Genomic DNA, 20,430 nt, shown 5'->3' on the forward strand with positions numbered 1-20,430 from the left:
AGGAAGAGCCGCCGAAGGCAGACGGTAGAGTACAGCCAAGAGGCTTTCGTCGTCCGTTAAGGTGATGAAGTAAAGACCGTACTCCGAAATGCACTTGAGAGTTTTGTTTCAACCGCTCCTAATAAAGGGTAAAATGTGAGTCCGTGGGCCTCATATATTGGTCAGGTGGGTACTCGATGGGAGACACGAGGCATGGAATTTCACCTACTCGCTAACTGAGTACACGGATTTTTCATAAGTCACTTAGCGCTAGTCAAGTAGTTCAGAGGTTCTGATTTTAATCAGAAGAAGATAATTAAGAAGATAATTACCTTTTGCAATTATTGAGTTCTTTTAATCAGACATGTTATGTAATAATTAAGAAGTAATAACAAAAAAATGTATTTATAACTATTTATAACTGAGTCATACTTATTGAAGTAGTGGCACTAGGCATGATCCAAGATTCCAGAGAGGAAAGAGTGAGAAGTAATAATGTAAGTTTTCCTGTTTTGGATTCGTAAAATTGTAAGGAAATCTCTAGATTAATTAAGTTTGGTTTTTCCCTTGACAATATTCAAATGGGATTTTGGTTCCACCATCTGCCAGACTCATAAGGCAATGTGGCGCCTCATGCCACTCTAATACATCTTCCCTACTCTATCCTCTCTTTTTCTCGCACTTCTGCATGTATTTCCTTCACAATGGAGGTAGTTCAAAAAGAAGGGACGTAAGGTTAATAAGGAAATCAAGGGAAGTTCAAAAAGAAGTGGAGAAATGATGAAAAGAAGGATAGTAGATAAAATAATGTCAAGAAAAAACAACCCTACGACGCGATCTCCACGCTGGGATCTCTTGTTCCACAAATGCCTCATGCCTTTATCTCTCCATTAGAGTTTACTAGATGATTCATCTCCCTTTCACCCTTGATTTATAAATTTTTCATCGCGAAGTATAGACTCAATGCCAAAAGTCTAAAACTACTCTTCTCCCACTATTGGGATTATAACTGAATATAACAATAAATATTTATTTACAATTGGAGAAAAAAAAGATAAATATCCAATTTATAATCTGTTTGGAAAATAAGTTACTCGCCTCTACTGGAAAATAAGAATGGTGGAACCAGTAGATGGAGCTTCTCAAGCATCCCATTATCATGTAGTGTTCCTGAAAACATGATCAGGATGTGCTATTAAAAAATAGTTTAAGGGAGGTTTTCCCTTCATAATACATAAAAAAATGACTGCAATAGTAAACTTCTAACAGAAGACACAGGGTGTGAGGCGGTGCCGATTGAGAACAAAGCAAGCAGCAGTACAAGGGTCTGAGGCACTGCAGATTTATAAATGTAAAAGAATGTAAATAAAATAAAAAGTAAAAAAACTAACAAAAAATAAATTGGGTTAAACAATTTCATATGAGAAAAGGCGTGAGGAGCGGGAGCGAGTTCGGTCATACGGCATTCCTAAACTTAGCCAACCTCCTGCAAACGTATCAAAAAGCAAGGTTCTGAGGTTATTCAACGTTCTTCAAGAACTACACCGAAGGTTTTTTTATGACGAAGGCACGAATTTTATGGGGGGCGGAGCGTAGAAGCGACAGAGCCGCTTCTTTCTTGCGGGGGCTTCCATTCACCAGCGTAGACTACATACAAGTGCTCTCCGAATTGTGCAGGATAGTCACCGATCACACGGCTCTCAAACCCGGTGGTTACGAAGTAAAAGCGCTTCAAAACAACCTTGCCCCATAGAGATGCTCCTCCCCGCCGATCAACCAGCGACGCTGCTCGTGATAGGCTTAGCTTAAGCCTATCATGTTTTAATCCGCTCCCCCTCGTAAACTCTCTTCTCGGGATATTATCATAACATAAAAAGAATGAGAAGAGTTCAGGGGAATCATTAAACCCATGACATAAAAAGATCCCAATAAACTTCTGAGCTCGCCACAGATTAGACGGCGCTCTGTTGGGAACTACACAGAAACAAGGGAGAAAAACGGCTAACTTACCAAGAAAGTTTCATTCAAACTATGAAATAAGCAAGTGATTTCCAACAAAAAATGTTGAAAATGATAAAATTTTCAGATCTAAAATAAGATTCTTACATCACAGGCAGTCTCATACTCATCCTCACGAGATCCTATCAAGAACTGAATCCCAGATATAGTCTCAAACCACCTCCAAGGATTTCATAGTAGTTGAGTGTTTGTGAAGGGAATACAACATAGAAAAATGGAAGAAAACTCAGGGGAAGTCGGATCGACTATCCCTGCGCTCTAGATTGAGAAACTTCCTCTTTCTAGTCTGATGCTTAGCAGCGACTTCATGAATATCTCCTACCTGTGGACAACCGCTTTTAGCTATAGCTGCCTTGTGGTGTTGACTTCTAGCTGGTCACGTTGACCGAATGAGTCTGACCCTCTTGTACGTGCGGGGCAGAGCTATATCACAGTCACATCTCAGAGGCAACCTAACTAGGTGGCATATTATCTTTTGGGGTGCACCGGTATGTGTCAAGTCACAATTGGGGCTTTTCTCAAATAATACCAATAAGGTAAAAGAAGCTTAATAATGGAAGGTATTCAGTTGGAGATGTTAGAAATAGGGTTTCAAGAAAATTTTCCTATCTTAGTTTCAATTAAAAGATCAAATATAGCAATACAGATACTCCTATGGTTTTTTTCTTCCATGAAACCTCAGAAGTGTCGAAAAAATACACTTGTAAGGTAACAATTAGAACCTCTCAATTGATATGAGGGGGTACATGGGACTTATTTACTCACTTTTCTGTTTTCATCAATTGAGGGGTTCTAATTTTTACCTTACAAGAGTTAATATTTTAATGGAAGACAGAAGGAAAAAAATATACAAGCAGGAAAAGAACGAATCAAAGTAAAGGATGATACAAGAAAATATGAGCCAAACCTCGCCAGAAATGGGTTCAAATTGAGCAGTACATCTTCAGGACGTGTCTGGCAAGATCCGTCGCCCCACTTTTCTTGTAAATTAAGTGCAGATTAAAAGCTGCTTCTCTGCGGAGGTTACAATACCCTGGACTTAGAGCCTCTCTTGGAGGGAAAAGAGTGGGGTTCTCGTTTGGAAGCCGTGGTATGGGCTTATCTCTCTCCTCCATGGCCAGAACCTTCTCATAATATACTACCGCCAGCGTGAAGTGCCCTACAATGTGGTAAGCCCGTGCCACATTGTACAATGCTTCCTGAACAGCCGAATATTTAGAGAAAATTGGTCAGTGTTCGAGTTTCTGATGATTATGATGATGGTTGGAGATAAACATTCTGCCTAAATGTTAAGAAGAGAAATGACAACCCTACTATAAGGTGTAGCTTTCCGCACTGTGGTAAGCACCCAAAGTCTAGCAATAACGGCAATGGTGGTGATGATGATGATGTTAAAGAGGGGGAGAAGAAATTTCTTTGAGAGTTGCATGGATGTGAACAAGGCAAAATATGTCGTAGATTATGATGATGGAGTCAGTGGGATACATGCCAAAACATTCCTCTCTCTCTCTCTCTCTCTCCCTCTCTCTCTCTATTTTGATCTGCCTTGTCCACTTCCGCGACTTTGCATATTTTTCAATAAATAGTTTAGACTCTGCATAATTGAAAGAAAAATTAAAAACAAAGATTGACACTTGGGAATCAAAAAACATGGTCATCAAGATGAACGTCAGAAAGAAATCCTTAATGCTATATTTTGTGCTTGTCTTCTGTAGAATTATCACCTAACCTGCTAGTTCGATGAAAAGGGAAGAGGGCAGTGATGATATTTACGAGGCCTCAAGCTGGAAAGGTTCTATGTATCTCTTTTTGTGCTTATGTTCTTCCCAGGAACCACAGCCCAAATAATTTAGCTTACTCTTTCACATGTGACACCTTAACAGCTAGTTTTCTCATTTCTTTGGATTCCAATACCAGGATGGCCCTTCCCGCCTCCCTAATTCATCTCTCTCTCTCTCTCTCTCCCTCTCTCTCCCTCTCTCTCTTCTATCCTCCCTGTACTCCAACAGCCTTATGGAGTTCTCTCTCTCTCTCTCTTTTAGCCAGTCAACACATTTTATATCACAACAGGAGGCTCCTAAGAAGTTTGATTTGATCTCGCAAAGATGAATTATTTAAGTCATTCAGAAAATATGGGCACCTGGCTATTTTGGCAGATGGAGAGATATTTAAGGAGAAACGCTATTCCTTGGAGAACACATAAGTGCTTATTCTTCAACCTGAACCCCAGGGAAACATTAATCAGAGAGGTACCTGCCAGGAAATTTCAATTTTAGAAGGAAATCTGCAATAATAAAGATGACGATAAATCAAAGAGAAAGATAACGAGAGAGAATGATAAAGATGTGTGTCTGTCTTTGTATGAGAATGATAAAGAGAGAGAAAGCAAACTCTGTGTGTGTGTGTGAGAAAGATAGAGAACGTGAGATGTGTATAATAGGGATGGATTTGCGTGTGAGAGAGAGGAAGAGAGATGTGTACATGAGAGAGATGGATGTGTGTGAGAAACAATGACAGAGCGAGTTGGATGTGTGTGTGAGAGTGGGGCAGACAGAGAGATGTAAGTATAAGAGAGAGTGTATGCATGTGAAGATAGATGCATGTGTTTGAGAGAGAGGGAGAGAGAGCAGTTGGATGTGTGTGTGAGAGAGGGAGACACAGAGAGATGTATGATTAAGAGAGAGGGCGTGATGGATGTGTGTGTGAGGGGGAGACCGAGAGGGAAAGAGAGTGAGATGGATGTGTGTCTGAGAGGGAGACACAGAGAGAGACATCGAGTTGGATGTGTGTGTGAGTGTGAGAGACCAAGAAAGTGAGAGAAACGAGAGAACGAGAGAGTGAGATGGATGTGTGTGAGAGAGGGAGGCACAGAGAGAGAGACAGTGAGATATGTGTGGGAGAGAGATATAGAGAGATGGATGTGTGCGAGAGAGAGACACTGCAAGATGGATATGAGAGAGAAAGAGTGAGATGAATGTGTGTACGTGTGTGTGTGTGATAGAGAGAAAGTGAGATGGACGTGTGAGAGAATGAGACAGCACAAGATGGATGTGCGTATGTTAGAAAGAGGGGAGGCAGACAGAGAGAGAGTGAGGTGTGTGTGTGACAGAGAGAGTGAGAGAGAGAGAGAGATGGATGTGTGAATATGAGAGAGATGGATCAGTGAACAAGAGAGAGAGAGGGACAGAGAGAGATGAATGTGTGTTCATGTGAAAGATGGAGACAGAGAGATGGATGTGTATGTATGAGATAGAGGGAGACAGGGTGAGAGACAGTGAGATATGTGTGTGTGAGAAAGAGAGAAAGAGTCAGCGAGATGTGCATGTGCGTGATAGTGAGAGAGAGCAAGACGGATGGATTTGATATAGGCTAAGAAAGTAGATCGAGAGATACAAAATGGATGGAGAGATAGTGAGAGATAGAAGGGGAGAAAGATAGGGAGACTTTTGGATGGATGGATGGATAGAGATAGATAAATAAATGGATAGATGTCAAGCTATAAAAATAGACACATAAAGTGAGAAGAGTTTCAGTCTTTTACCAACGCAAAGGTTAATGAGAGCATCATCAGGTTGTAATTTGTAGGCCTGGAGGTACTCCCTGGCAGCTGACTGGTACCTGACAATCGCAAACTGGTGGCCAGCAATGAGAATCGGCGGCACACAATCCTTTCGTGTCTCCCTCATTTCATGCAAAAATTTCAGATGCTTTGCATAAGGATACTCCAACCTGAATTCATTAAAGCATTAGAGCAGTCAAACCCATCAAAAGCACTCCAGAAAGAAAAATGATAATGGGTGAAGTTCTCTCATTAAAGAATTTCACCAGGTGAGAATAATGCATAGTTTTGTTGATCTCATCACCTATTATTTCTGTAAATTTATGGGGAAATCCTTCAGAGATGATCCTCATAAAAGAAGCTGATTATTTGATTAAAAAAATCAAATGCAAAGCAAACGCCTAATGCTAATTGTCTGAAGATCTGCAAAAGGGAAACCTAATACTTTGAATGGCGGGAATGGTTTGATTTCTTATGTTAATGTGGATGAAGTAATGCATAAAAATGTATGGCAAGATTTCTCAAGTTTGACAATTATTGAGAGAGAAAGCTGATTTGATGGATCTGCACCTTGAAAATGTTTTATGTCAGCCAAATGGAAACCTGAAAAGATCATGTACCTTGATGCTACCTTATAGTAGCAATTCCACGCTGTTGAGCTATATGGATGTTTTTGAACAAAGTCCCGCACACAGTCGTATCCATGCTTGGGGTCTGTTGTGCCAAGAGCTATTTCTGGAAACAGAGGAATAAAAAGATATAAGAAAACTCACAATAATCGAGACATCCTCAATTTTATGACAGGAAAAGAACGGAAAGTGTCTGAAAATGTTAGTAATAAATGCAAAAATATGAAGAAAACATCCATTCAATGAAAAAACATGTCATGTGGCCTTCAAAAATGAAAATTATACAAAAGAAAAAAAAGCTCAAACAATGTAATAGCATACTGGCCCCAATTGTTCTCAGCTCTTCCTTTCTCTCCTTAGAAATAGTGCTGTACAGAAGCATCTTGATAATTTCAAGAGCATCCCAATATCTATGCAGAGAGACCAGCGCATTGCAGAGCTGGAAAACAGAGAGAAGTTTGAGGTTTCCCAGTCAAAGTTCTTGAAATTCTGCTGCGACAGAAATTAATAAACACGAATGAAATTTCAGGATTTAAATAACCAAGGAAATATCTGACAAATATAATCGTAATAAAAAATATTAGGTTAACGAATAGGGGATGTATGGTCTCTTATTAGGTTTCATCCTCCATGATGACAATGACAAGAGGATGATGATGGGTCATCATCGTCACGCTGGTCACCCTGGCCAAGGAAAATGACGAGGATAATGGGAGGACAAATGGGAGAGAGAAAGAGTAGAGAGAGGCAAAAAGGGACAGACAGAGATGAGAAGTAGACAGCGTTAGAGAGAGATAAGGATCAATAGAGAGAGAGGGAAGTAAAGAGAAATGAAAGAGGACAGAGAGATAGAGAGAATAATAGAAAGGAGAGAAAAGTTTTGTTTAATTCCACTCATCATAAGTCCATGGATCATGGTTCTCAGGACACAGGAGATGACACATTAGCCACAAATATAATTATTTTACTGATTTAGGACAAGAAGTGAGACGTCAGCTTAACTTAGTCCATTCACTGTCTTATAATCTTGAATTATCACCTATTCTGCGGGGATAGCATATCACGGAGCACGAATGAAGTCTTTAAGCTATTTGCATCAACTCGTCATAACATGGACGTAGGAAAAACATAAACTAATGGATAGGAAGAAATTGAAATGATAATTCTTACATCTAAAATGACGGGATAGAACTCATCTTTCAAAATATTTTGCAGAGGTGGTTCACGATAGACATTTATCTGTGAAAAAATACGGAATACCCATGTTTAGCAGATGAGAGTGACAGAAGATTGAAATGCACATCTTAAAACCCAAATCGTTCCCCAGACCTCAGATTCATCATCAGATTCTCTAACTTCCAACTCAAGATCCCCAGCCTCTTTATGTTTTTCTTTCTCCCTGAGCAGCTTTCTTGCCCTAGATGCCTTGTTTCTAACAACAGAAAAAACATCTTACAACCTCAACAGTATAAGTTTTTTTGTGATGAATTCAAATTTATCAGAAAAGAAGAAAAAGGCTGACTAAACTTAATACATAGACAGAAACAAGATCCATTAGTACGGCTACTTTGCATGTCAGACTTTGTAAATAGATGATACATACGACATATGTGTGTGGTTAGATGCAAATCAACAATCAAAACTCCATAGAACAAGTCATTAACATGATAGCTTTCTACACTCACAAGTCAGTGGCTTTAGCGATTGGTCTAAATCCACGGAAGACGCTGTCATCTTCGTGCTCTTCCAGCAGCTTAGCTCGCTCAAGCAAAGCACTCATGGAAAGCCGTTTCTTGCTTTTGACCTTTAATTGTTAAAAATCTTAATTATTTGATCACGATCAATGAGAAAGAGTGGGGACATGGAATAATCTTTAAATAATTGTGTCACTTAAAAGCCTTGTCACCTTTTCGTTCATTGCCTCAATAAATAATGTTTCACGGACACAGTCGAAGATTGTGTCGGCAAATTCCTGGAGCATCCTTTTTTCATGGTAAAATTTTGCAAGTTGCAATTTTATCCTTCCATTGAGCGACCAATGCCCCGGTTCCAACATGTCGGAACTTTCTGAGGAGACAAAATAAAGAGACAACAGAAAGAATGCAGGTTGAGGGTATATCAGAGGGCAAGAGATAAAAATGAGAGATAGAATGTAAGAACACAAAGTTACATTATGGTGCGTAGTGAGAAAACGGCCCAGAAAGTCAAATCAATGAACAATAGCAAGAGAGAGAATATGGGAAGGGACAGAGAGAGAGAGAGAATAGGTAAAGCAGTAGAGAGAGAGAACAAGAGTGAGAGAGAACGAATAGGTAAAGGAATAGACAGAGAGAACAAGAGGGAGAGAAAATAAGGTGAAGGAATAGACAGAAAAGGTGAAGGAATAGGTGAAGGAATAGAAAGAATAGGTGAAGGAATAGACAGAGAGAGAGGAAGGAGAGAGAAGAAGAAGAAGAGGAAGAAGATGAGGAAGGGGACGTAGAATAATGAAAATTGAGGGGCTGAGATAATATCTGAGGAAAATTTTAAACGTCAAACTTCTAGTGCCGAATCAGAAGATAAATAAAACTCACCACAATTTCCAGGAGGTAGGAGCAAGAGGATTGCTTCATCCATTCTTCCATCTTCATTAAGAAGAGAAGACAGAACAAGCCGGGCATCGATATCATTCTCCATCAAAGACAGCGCTACATCCAGAAGGAATCGACTCAAAACCCATTGAAGTACTAAATTGACATTTTTATGATCTAATTAATACCACTGAAAATTTTCCTGATAATACCATAAGCTAAATACATAAGATCCGTACTCTAAATTAAAATTTAGACTTAATCGAAGACACAGTAAAAATTTGTCCACATAAGGCCCATAAAGCTATTGTCTAATTGTTTAAACCAACTCTCACGAAAGTTAATCTGTAAAAAGTTGTCGAAGGTTATGGAAGAGAAACTAGGAAGTGTAAAACCGATACCTTGATGAAAGAAAGGAATGGCTTTTACCCTCTCCTTCAAAGATAGATAACAGTGTCCGATTTTCAGCAGCAGTGGTCCCTGTACGAATCAAGTTTATAACCCTGACACGTTTAACAATCATGAAAATCGGGGAACAGGATATTGACAAAATTTAAAAATGTGTTACACGCTGGGTTAATATTTTTGGGGTCCTTAAAGGCCACATGAGAAAGATTTTAGTCCAAATAATAATTCAAATTGCAAAACTGGCATTTCTCCAAGAGATGAAAGCTGACAACCGCTAACTTGATTCTGCTCTACTGGGCACATTATATTTTCTGAGCAACTTACTAGACAATATTGAACCTACACAGGATGTTACATGGTACATGTATAAGGCAATCACTTTCATTTTAACAATTAATTTTTTGACTTTCCTTTAGTTTATGCGGCTACTGTAATTGACTCCATGTAATTTTTTTTTTGGTTTTTTTTTTAACAATAAAGAAGATCACCCAGCTTGGTGAACCTCTGTACACATGGACAGGGGGTATCTAGGCCAATACAATGCCCCATCGTGGCCCACATACCATCCACCTCAGCCAGGACCAAACCAACAAAACACAAGTCTCTCCACTTCATTTATAGCCCTATCCACCGACATTGCCTTCCCCTTGAATAAGACCTCGTTGCGGTGGGACCATATCGCCCAAAGCATCGCGAATCTCAGCCCCCCCTCCTTCTCAACCCAACGTCAACGCCGCGGCAGTGTGGCCCATGAGACCGAACTCGACATAATCTCTGCTGGCCCCTGGCTAGCCCATATCGCACGGGCAGGCCGACATTGGAAAAAAGATGCTCGCACTCCTCTTCCTCCATACACAGAAGGCACAGTGATGATTCTTCCGGGAAAAACCTTCGACGTCTCACACGGGTCATTGTCCACTTTCTGGCGAGCATCCAGGCAAACACTATAACCTTCAGAGGTATCTTTTGCCTCCTAAGATGATCGGATCCTCATTGTGGTGTGTTCTCAACCTCTGGTATACTCCTCGACTGGAGAACGGGCCCAATGCCCATATCCACCCATCTGTCATCCCCTCCATTGGCCGCCAGTTGACCAGTGTTTGCGAAAGGCTTAAGAGATCCTCCACCCGCTGAATTGATAAGATGGCCGCAAAAGTTGGACACCACACACCATCCCAACACTCTTCCACCAATGCTTGCTGTGAAAATGGTAATCCGAGGAGAGAGAAAGTAGAGAGAGAAAGTAGAGAGAGAGAGAGAGTGCACAAGATTGGGGCAAGAAAAGATGTCTATTACTGCATCATAGTTCCCCTTATATACAGAATTAATCCAGGGCGAAAAGCCCTTTCAGACAGAGTTACTTGTTTAACAAGTAATTCCTTGTTAAACAAGTAACCCTCCAACGGTTACTTTTGAAAAGTGACCGTTGGAGGGTCCAACGGCTAGTTAAAGACTAGCCGTTAGACGCTGGGCCTGTCCAGAACAGGCCCAGAATATATCGGGCCCTGATTGGGCCCGATATTCAGTGGGCCCTTAGTGGGCCCATAGTGGGCCATTACTGGGCTGCTAATGGGCCTGTCAGAGGTCCATTAGCAGCATCCTAAGGTCATTAGTTCTTTTATTAAATATCCTAATAGTTCTATTACAATAACATGGCCTTAGGCCCATGGTTAGTGCATCAATCCTTAACACCTGCCGATGACGGGCTAGGGCATACAGGCGAGGGAAAAGGTCTCGAAAGCGACCACGCGACGTCCAATCATCCATCCAAAACCTAAAGCCGGCGCCATTCCCCAATTGAGCCCGGAAGAATTCCCTAACTAAGGGGAACACCCCCCTCACCTTATCCATCAAATTCTCCCAGTCCAAATTGGAGCTGTATCTGTCCCTCAAGACATCCTTAATCAGGTCATCCTCCGGTCCCACGATCCGTCTAACCCATTTCGTCAGTAGAGCCACATTCAGTGTATCTAGGTGAGGTACTCCAACTCCATGTAGTTATAAGTTTAATGGCAGTTTTATCAGTTAAAAGTTGGCTACTGGAAAGCCATTTTTGTTATCCATCATTAGATACCATAAAGAAAAAGCAAATTACATAAAAGTCCCTTATCTCCAACAAAAACTCCAGGCAGTCTCAATTTTTGAACGGTCACTCTGGTCTTTTCCCTGCAAATGTCATTCCAGGTACCAGTGGTGGAAGATCCCATGGTTGCCATTTCCTGTATAACGATGATAATGGTTGAGTTATAGACGAGTTGGCACAATGCTGCCTTTGTCTGCACTCCTACCTACCTTATTCCTTGCTGCATACTTTCTCTATATAGATGACTTTCTATTAGTTTCTCTGTCTCTCTCTGCGTCTTTCTCTTTGCATTGTCTATATATCTCTCTCTGTCTCTATCTCCAACTTTACCGCCATCCCTCCCTTTCCTTCTCTCTTTGTGAATTACAAAGAGCTCGAGTTCTCTCTTTTGTTTCAAACAAATATCTTTAAAACGGGCAGAACCATTAAAAAATTACAAAGAGAAATACAGACTTAAATGATTGGAAAACGAAATTAAAATCAAGATCAAACAGATGAATGCCGCCCAAGGAGGTAAATACCACCAAGCTGAAAGCTTACATACTTTCTCGATGGAAGAAATCTCTTGAAGCATGGAATAGTAATTCAGCGCAGAGTCATGGAGCCCAACATTTGAGTATGCATTTGCAACCTCTAAAATAAAACTGCTCACATTTTCCATTGGTTCATTTCGTAGACGCTGAAAGTGAGTCTGCCACAATTTAAGATATTAGTTAACAAAACATAAATAATATTTAAGTTAGCCAAAAAACTTCTGCTCCCATATAGAATGGTTGACCAAGGATCAGTGCTAAGCAAATAGAAGGCATTGGTAGTGAATAAGAGAAAGAGAAGAGGGAGGAGGATACCTCTGCATTTTTAGTATCACCAAGATACAGCTCGCAAATTCCAGCCTTTAGAGCAAGAAAAAGAGACACTTCTTTCCCGGAGTAAAAAATTGATCTTGCCTGATCAATATACTTAAGTGCCTTTCCATGAGAATTAGTTTTCATCAGCAAAATGATTAACAGAGAGAATGTGTTGACGTCAGCCAGAGAGGAGTGTGTGTCAATACACGCTTCCAAGACTTCTGTAGCCCTGCTTATTTGACCATGCTCATGATAAATCTGGTTTCCAAAGTTGAAATAATTAGGTTTGACAAGAAAAGAGCTTGAAAGAAACAATGAGAGCAGCTAACGCGGCACAACTTCAAAGTCTATGTTAGTCGAGTCCTTCCTAAATGCCTTTCTCCAGTCTTCCATTTTCTATTACTTGTTATAGGTGATAACAAGTAATAAGTGGCTAACTTTCTATTTTCTTTTCTATCACTTATTATCAGTTGCGCTTTTAGTTAATTATTCCCACGTTGGGAATAAGTGACTTAAATTAGACACGCCATGAGCTATGGACTTGTAAGCTGGTATTTAACCTGCTATGGACTTAAATTAGGTTCTTTGAAAGAAATTTCTCTTTTGTTCTTTCGTCAAACCCCAGCTGGATAGGTGGAAGCGGTGACTGAAAATTGTATTCTGCCAAGAGGGAGATTGTCGTTAAATCACACTTAACCTAATAAACTAGTCCAATGCAAGGTGACTGAAATGTCTCTCCAGGCTTGTTGCTGAAAGCAGATGCAAATAAAGAACAAAGAAAGTTACAAGAATGACGGACAAGGGAGAACATAGTTATTTTTGGGAGGATCCTGGATCAGCGAAAGGTTGAATCCAATCCGTGTTCTTTAAAATTCAATAATTTATTTGTTTCATTAATTTTTTTTTGAAAAGATATTTAAGGTGGTCACCCAACAAAGCGGTAACCACCCAAAGTTATATGTGGAGGTTGCTAACTCTCCCCACAACCTGCCCAACCCCTCCCTTATCTGATTACCTCTCTAGCGAACCACGAGGCCATGAGGCCCTCAGCCTCGTGTGTTAGCCTTTCCTTGGACACCTTGCCCCCCCCACCCCCCCACCAAAATATTCCCTCATTTCGGTGTAGCCATATTGCCCATAGCACTGTCAACGCTCAACCCCCCTCCTCCCTCCTCCCTCCTCCTAGGGCCTCCTTGCTTATGAAATCCCAAAAGACCTCCTCTGACATCACATTCTGCCCAGGTGCGCTTGGATGGTCCAGATTGAATGAGCGACAGGGCACACAAAAAATAAATGGTTGCAGTCTTCGTCACCAATTGTGGAAATAGTAATGCTTTCAATCTACTGATTAAGATATTCCATTTTCTTGTTTCTCTTCTCACTTCTACCCAATCATGTTCTCTGGTTTCCCCTTGTATTTGTCTTCTACCCAAGACACCAAGAGTCTTACGTACCAAAGATCCCAATATTAGAATCTCCCTTGAATCCTATAAATTGCAATAAGTCCAAATCTTAGCAATAAAACACCGGAACGGAGAAAAGAACAGTCCTTCGGTAAGATTTCCACCAGGAACAAGAGGGTGTTGTCATTGCCAATGCAGCTGGTAAGATCATCTTAGGAGGCTGGAAAGGGAAGAGAGGCGATGGCCAAGAAGAGGTAAAAACTAATTCAAGTCGTACTTTTTACCCACCTCTAGGGAGATGCATCTAGTTATCGGAAGTGAGAGAAAATTTTGCAAATATCCATAATGGATCATATCATCCTCCACCATGTTGTCTACACTCGAATCCAGGTGAGACTCTGATACCAAAAATGATGTCTCTTGCTCTTATAAAGAATTCTTTCAAAAGCAGTTGTGTCCAACTGACTCAAGAACATCAACAGAGTTGAGTATGATTTGTAAAGAACCAGCAGTGATTGGAGAAAAGAGAGAATGAGAACGAGAACTTTTTCATTGGAAATAAAGTTATTTCTGTCTCTCGTTGCATAATTTCAGTAACAAATTGTGTACAAACCTGAGCCATCACAACCTGGCACAACCAAGCCCCGTGATATTAAACGGAAGATAGAGAATACATAATGTTCACGGATAAATTACTGATACGTATATATATCAAAATAGTAAGAAAAAGATCAAAAATCATACTCACAATATGCAATGCGTACTTCCAATGGAATTTCCACGAAACTCAACCTTTTGAGTGGTACACTCCTCTTTTTTGAGTGTCATGCTAAAAAATTTGAGTGAAAGTCTCATGTTGACCTCCCTCGCCCTTGATACTTCTCTCATTTTCCGAGAGCAAAGCTTCAGTGACGGCTCAGATTTTTGAATAAACCAAAAAATACTGTGAGTACTGTTAGTGAGATAGTCAGCCTTATGGGCTAATGGGCCCTATTCTATAAGCCCATTAGCCCTCTTATCATTCTCTCTCTCCTAGGGTATATGTATACCCAGCCATGTACTCTATTGAGTCATGTCATTATCTTCTTCCTCTCTTGACATGGTATCAGAGCTCCAGAGCTCTTCCATCTAGGGTTTGACATCACCCTCTCGCTGTCTAGCGAATCCGGAGCGTGACCGACGGATCAGCCACAGCGCGAGCTGTAGCCAGCCCGCGGAGCTTCCGGAGAACCAGCCGCAGCCGCAGCCCTAGCCGGAACCGCAGCCGCAGCCGTGCACAGCCGCAGCTGCAACCCGCGCACAACCGCGCAGCGCGCAACGCAGCCGCAGCCGCACACAGCCGCAGCCGCAGCCAGCCGCAGCGCAGCCCGCCGGCAGCCGCGCGCAGCTGCAGCCGCGCGCAGCGCGCGCAGCAGCAGCGCGCACAGCCGCAGCCAGCACAGCCGCAGCCGCAGCGCAGCCAACGCGCAGCCGCAGCCGCGCGCACAGCCGCAGCCGCGCACAGCCGCAGCCGCGCCCAGCAGCAGCCGCGCACAGCCGCCGCCGCAGCCGCGCGCCAGCCACAGCCGCAACCGCGCACAGCCGCAGCCACGCACAGCCGCAGCCGCGCACAGCCGCAGTAGCCGCCGAAGCAGCTGCCGCCGCCGAAGCAGCAGCAGAAGCCGCAGCAGCCGCCGAAGCAGCCGCCGCCGCCGCAGCCGCAGCTTGCAGCCGCAGCCGCAGCACGGGCCGCAACCTCAGTCACAACAGCCGTCTCCGTAGAGACCACGGCTCTGATGTCGGAGGAACTTTACTCCACGGGCCAGACGCGTCAACCGGCCGTCCCAGATGATGGCTTCACCGATGCAGACTTTCAACGAGAACCCTTGTCACACAAGGTTACTCATTCTCTGCCGGCGGTTCCCGACACGACGTGTCTCCAGGGCCCGAATTTGTTACAGTGGCGTCACTTTGTCGAGACTACTCTCAAGGCGCGCCAACTGTTCAAGCATTGCACACAAGCCCCGCTTCCATCGACCCATCCACACTATGCGGCGTGGGAAGCCGAGGAACAATGCGTGCTTGGATGGCTCTACACGACCTCCCTGGCACCTCGTTCCGTGAAAGGTTCCTCGCTGCGCCACCGTGAAGGGTTTTGGGACCAGGCCAACAAATTCTGCGACGCGAAGGGGACAACTGGCGCCTCTTTATGCTCGTTGCTAAAGCCAGCAACTTTCGCCAAGGCGCACTGTCCATCTCGGACTATGCGCTGGCACACAAGAAGCTGTGGGACGAGGTGGACTACTACTTGCCGACGGATGATCCGACGTGCAAGTCATTCCAGAACACTCTTCGCCTACGCCTCTTGGGGTTTCTTTATGGCCTAAACAAGGAGTATGACGACACTCGGCGCCGTGCCCTCCATCGCAAGGAAGGCCTTCCTTCCATTGATGACTTGGTGAAGGAACTCCAGGAAGAGGAGAGTCATTTTCATGTCATTGGCACTCTCTCCTCGGAGGCAGCTCGTGACTCGACTGCCCTCCTCGCCCGGCCTCCCTCGCCCGCTCCTGCTCCCCCCGCGGAGGCGGCCCCCTCCGGGCTGATTTGCTCTTACTGCAGCAAGCCTGGACATCTCCGCAAGTGGTGCAAGAAGCGTCAGTACGACAACCGGAAAAAGAAGGAGGCTACCGAAGGGAAAACTATGGTTGCCTCCTCCTCTACCTCTTCTACCAGCCCGGCGACTCTTGAGCAGCTCCAAGCCGACTTGGCCCGTCTCCGTGACCAAGTGGCTACTATGCAGACTCCGACTCCGTCGACGGCACATTTTGGTGGATTTGGTGCGTTCTCTCTCCCTCAGTCTGAACAGTGGTATTGTGGTACGGCTTCTTACTCGCCTCTCGTATCGGATACGAGCTGGGTTCTTGATTCGGGGGCAACCGAACACATGACCCCGTTCAATGACCGGTTTGTATCCTACGAAAGGCATAGTGGGGACCGTACAGTTATTACAGCCGGTGGTGGACGGTTGCGTGTTGCTGGAATTGGGGCAGTGTTTGTAGACGGCCTCGGAGTGGTCAGCAATGTTCTTCATGTCCGTCTCCTCTTGGCGCTTGCGGCTCATTCCGACTGGCCGATACGACAGTTCGATGTGAAGAATGTTTTTCTCCACGGTGACTTGACGGAGGAGGTGTACATGCAGCCACCTCCCGGGTATACCCTTGGCCCCCCGGGCACCGTTTGCCGGCTGCGGAAGTCTCTCTATGGACTGAAACAGTCACCGCGGATGTGGTTGGTCGGTTCTCTTGGTCATGAAGACCGAGGCTACACTCAGAGCAATGGGATGCCTCCTATTCTTCCGTCACAGTTCCGCAGGTGTCTCCATCTTGGCCGTGTACGTCGACGACATCCTCATCACGGGGTCCGATTCTGCAGAGGCCGGCCGCCTCAGCTCTGCGTTGGCCAAGGAGTTCGAAATCAAGGCCCTCGGGCCTCTTCGCTACTTCCTCGGCCTTGAGGTGGCCTACTCCCCCCGGGGGATCTTTGTGTCACAGCAGAAGTATCCGTTGACCTACTGGCCTTGACCGGAATGACTGAGTGTGCACCGGTTACTACTCCCATCGACCCTAACGTCAAGTTGGGTAAGGGGGAGGACTCAGCACCGGTGAACGCATATCAGTACCAGCAGGTGGTGGGGAAACTCCTGTACTTGACCCACACCCGCCCCGACATCAGTTTCGCCGTCAACCTCCTCAGTCAGTTCATGCACTCTCCGCGGGAGATCCATCGTCAGGCAGCCAACCGGGTACTTGCGTACCTAAAGGGCTGCCCCGAGAAGGGCTTGTTCTTTCCTCGGAGTATGGAGCGGACCGTGAAGGTGTACACGGATGCGGACTTTGCCGGCTCAGTTGTGGACTGTCGTTCCACCACGGGGTACTGCACTTTTGTCTTCGGCAGTCTTGTCAGTTGGAAGAGCAGCAAGCAGGACAAAGTGTCCCGCTCCAGTGCTGAAGCCGAATACCGGGCACTTGCCGATGGGGCCTCTGAAGGCCAGTGGATATACGGAATTCTCCATGACCTTCGTGTGGAGTATTCCGGCCCGATCCACTTCTACTGCGACAACAAGTCGGCAATCGCCTTGGCAAAGAACCCTGGCCAACAGGGACGGATCAAGCATATGGAACTCCACCGCTACTTCTTCAAGGAGCGCGTGGACGAGGGCATCTTTGACTTGGAATTTGTTCCATCCGCTGATCAAGCTGCTGATGTCCTTACCAAAGGACTATCTCGACCTCTCCTGCAACGTGCAGTGTCCAAGCTCGGCATGGATGACATCCATACTTCGCTTGCGGGGGGGTGTTAGTGAGATAGTCAGCCTTATGGGCTAATGGGCCCTATTCTATAAGCCCATTAGCCCTCTTATCATTCTCTCTCTCCTAGGGTATATGTATACCCAGCCATGTACTCTATTGAGTCATGTCATTATCTTCTTCCTTCCTCTCTTGACAAGTACGATTCTTGACCTTGCTCTTGCTTGTTATCCTCCAAGTAACTGTAAGTGGTCCACATTTATAAGTGGCCCAGACGATTGGATTAATAAGTGACCAAGTCAAATGAGTCAGCGGAATCCACTGCCCCTTACTGTATTGGCTGGTATTGAAACCAGATGCGATAGAATAAAAAGTATATCTCCGACAGAGTGTCCACTCTATTCAATCTTTTGAGTCGTATGCCTCTCCTGATCAGCCAAGAGTTTAACAGATAAGTACATAAAAGTTATTATGTAAGGTTATATGATAAAATAGTAAAAGTAAGGCAAATGTCGCATTCACCAACTGTTGGTTATGTAATTAGATTGCTCATCAATCTATGGAATGCCACATGGCCCATGAAAAACCAAGGCTAGAATTTGAATGGTCAGAGTCAATAGGGGAGGATATTGTCACGATCTATTCCCTCTTGTAAGCCCACTAGGGGCATTCTCGTCTTTGCATTATCCTCTTGCATTTCCTTTAAAATATATAGCCCTCCTTGTTGGAGAGCAAGACATGAAGTTAAAATTAAGTATTTCCCTTTGGTAGGTACTATCTCACTAGGCGACATCCACTCCATTGGTTCTTTTCCCCTTTGTCGACGCCCACCCTGACGCTCCTCCATCGCTCTCGCCCACCTCAGCGTCGTCCATCCCACCAAGGTCCCCTCCATCTTCTTTCTTGGCACGTTCCCCAGCAGGGATTGTATCAGATATTGCCAGACTTGGACACAACCGTGTAGCTGTCTGACTCTCAAAAATCAAAGTCAACAATCATATCTCACATTGAGACTCCCATGCAAGACAGGATTATATTTTGCTACAGTCCTTTAACTTTCTCCAAATGGTTAACTTCTTTTTAAATAAAAAAACAAATATCCGATGCCACTACTGACATCTGATAGCTGGACATTGTAATCTGACATCCAGATATCAATATCTGAATTCAGAAATAGGATATCTAGACAGATGTCAGATTTCGGTATCCAGTACAAATCATCCACACCCCTTTGGCATCTGTGCCAAGATCTGACATCAGATGCATATGAGATATTTGTCCGATATCTTATGGTCATCATCTCATTCCATCTTCATTTTGCCAGATATTAGATATCAGACTGTCCAATATCAGATATCGATAGGCGAACACCACCGCAATAACCCAAGCACTCTGGTCAAACCTCCAAGCAGAATGCAACAGCTAGCTCTCCAGAGCCCGCTATACCTTCCACAAAGTCAAAATGCCAAGGATGCGTTCTACCAAGGTCCTTCTTATTTACAGCATGATTTTTTTCCCTATCTCTACTACCTATCAAGGATGGGGAGTTACTTTTCCAGGTGAGAGCCATCTGGCCCACCAGGGCCTGTGTCTCCCTGTTCCTTATGTCCACACTTCTTCCTACTTTTATGGACTCGTATCTGTTACTCTCAATTATGGTGCAGGCATTGCTCAACAGTGGAAAATGAAGCCCAAACCAGATTCTCACGGGACAAATGAGACTAGATTAATTGAGATAGGTGCAACACCTTATTTCAGATGCTTACAGCTGGTTCATTTAAGGGTACGAGAATTATTCCCCAATGTCTGACTTAAAATAAAATGACAAGTGCATTTTTATTTTGAGTCAATATAAACCTTTTAATTTTAGAATCATTCTTTCTTGAGCCGTATGAGGAAAAAACCTCTTATAAGTTTCTGTGGGGGATATTCATTTGCTCGGGATGATTTAGCCGATTCTCTTAATATCCAATTCTATCATGGAAGACTTAAGCAGGGAACCAGACTAGCCCTTACGGTATTGAATGCTTCTTGATTGTGGACTGATAGACGCTATCATAAAAAGTATCAAAGAAAGGGACCCAGATCTGGTCAACGGGCTGTTGACCAGTCTAACTGAACACTGAAGGGGGGGGGCGTCACCAGGGCTCCTATAATTAAGGACGTCGCCATCCAGGTATGGCATTCTGGTATTTTCTTGGCAAGGAGGTCTCGGCAGCTAGGCCGCGGACTCAGGAGCTGCGGGAGGGAGCTCGCCTGCCGCAGGAGGGAGGAATCTGCCTAGAGAGGGAGATCGCCCTAGAGATCGAGGAGGAGCTGCTGCTGCCAGTGGGAGTAGCCGTCACGATCTTAGCCGGAGCTATTTGAATTCTCATCTATATTGCTGTTTCTGGAAACTCTTCGATTTGCAATTACTATCCAATTTGTCATTGTTACAAGAGTGCGTAACATGGACACAACTTCTTGTGGTAGATTTCTTGTTCGTACGGGATGAATTGTGACTACTAATATGAGTCTACCAAGGAAGTACAAGAGGAGACAGGCATGAAAGGGGGGCACTTGAGGGCCCTTACTAATATTGGAACGGACAATGTGTGAGTCTATAAATAAGAGGGAGACACCTTCAAGAACGTTTACCTTTTTCAC

The 20,430-nt window shown here is 43.9% G+C and overlaps 1 protein-coding gene across 1 annotated transcript in view; it reads right to left on the reverse strand.

Annotated features, from left to right (window-relative positions):
• Positions 1-948: 948 nt before the first annotated feature.
• Positions 949-20,430, reverse strand: part of LOC144716322 (tetratricopeptide repeat (TPR)-containing protein) — a 43,247-nt gene continuing 23,765 nt past the window's right edge. Inside the window, exons 8-21 of the mRNA XM_078591446.1 lie at positions 12,096-12,353; positions 11,792-11,938; positions 9,158-9,236; positions 8,760-8,873; positions 8,093-8,253; positions 7,872-7,990; positions 7,516-7,618; positions 7,357-7,425; positions 6,508-6,625; positions 6,178-6,292; positions 5,540-5,727; positions 4,139-4,251; positions 2,906-3,197; positions 949-1,314 (exon numbers count right to left, since the gene is read on the reverse strand). Of these exons, the coding sequence (XP_078447572.1) occupies positions 2,922-3,197; positions 4,139-4,251; positions 5,540-5,727; positions 6,178-6,292; positions 6,508-6,625; positions 7,357-7,425; positions 7,516-7,618; positions 7,872-7,990; positions 8,093-8,253; positions 8,760-8,873; positions 9,158-9,236; positions 11,792-11,938; positions 12,096-12,353 (1,860 nt within the window). The 3' untranslated portion in view covers positions 949-1,314; positions 2,906-2,921. The remainder of the gene's footprint in view (positions 1,315-2,905; positions 3,198-4,138; positions 4,252-5,539; positions 5,728-6,177; positions 6,293-6,507; positions 6,626-7,356; positions 7,426-7,515; positions 7,619-7,871; positions 7,991-8,092; positions 8,254-8,759; positions 8,874-9,157; positions 9,237-11,791; positions 11,939-12,095; positions 12,354-20,430) is intronic.

Source organism: Wolffia australiana, chromosome 20, assembly GCF_029677425.1.
Source record: "Wolffia australiana isolate 7733 chromosome 20, ASM2967742v1".
NCBI classification, from domain to species: Eukaryota; Viridiplantae; Streptophyta; class Magnoliopsida; order Alismatales; family Araceae; genus Wolffia; species Wolffia australiana.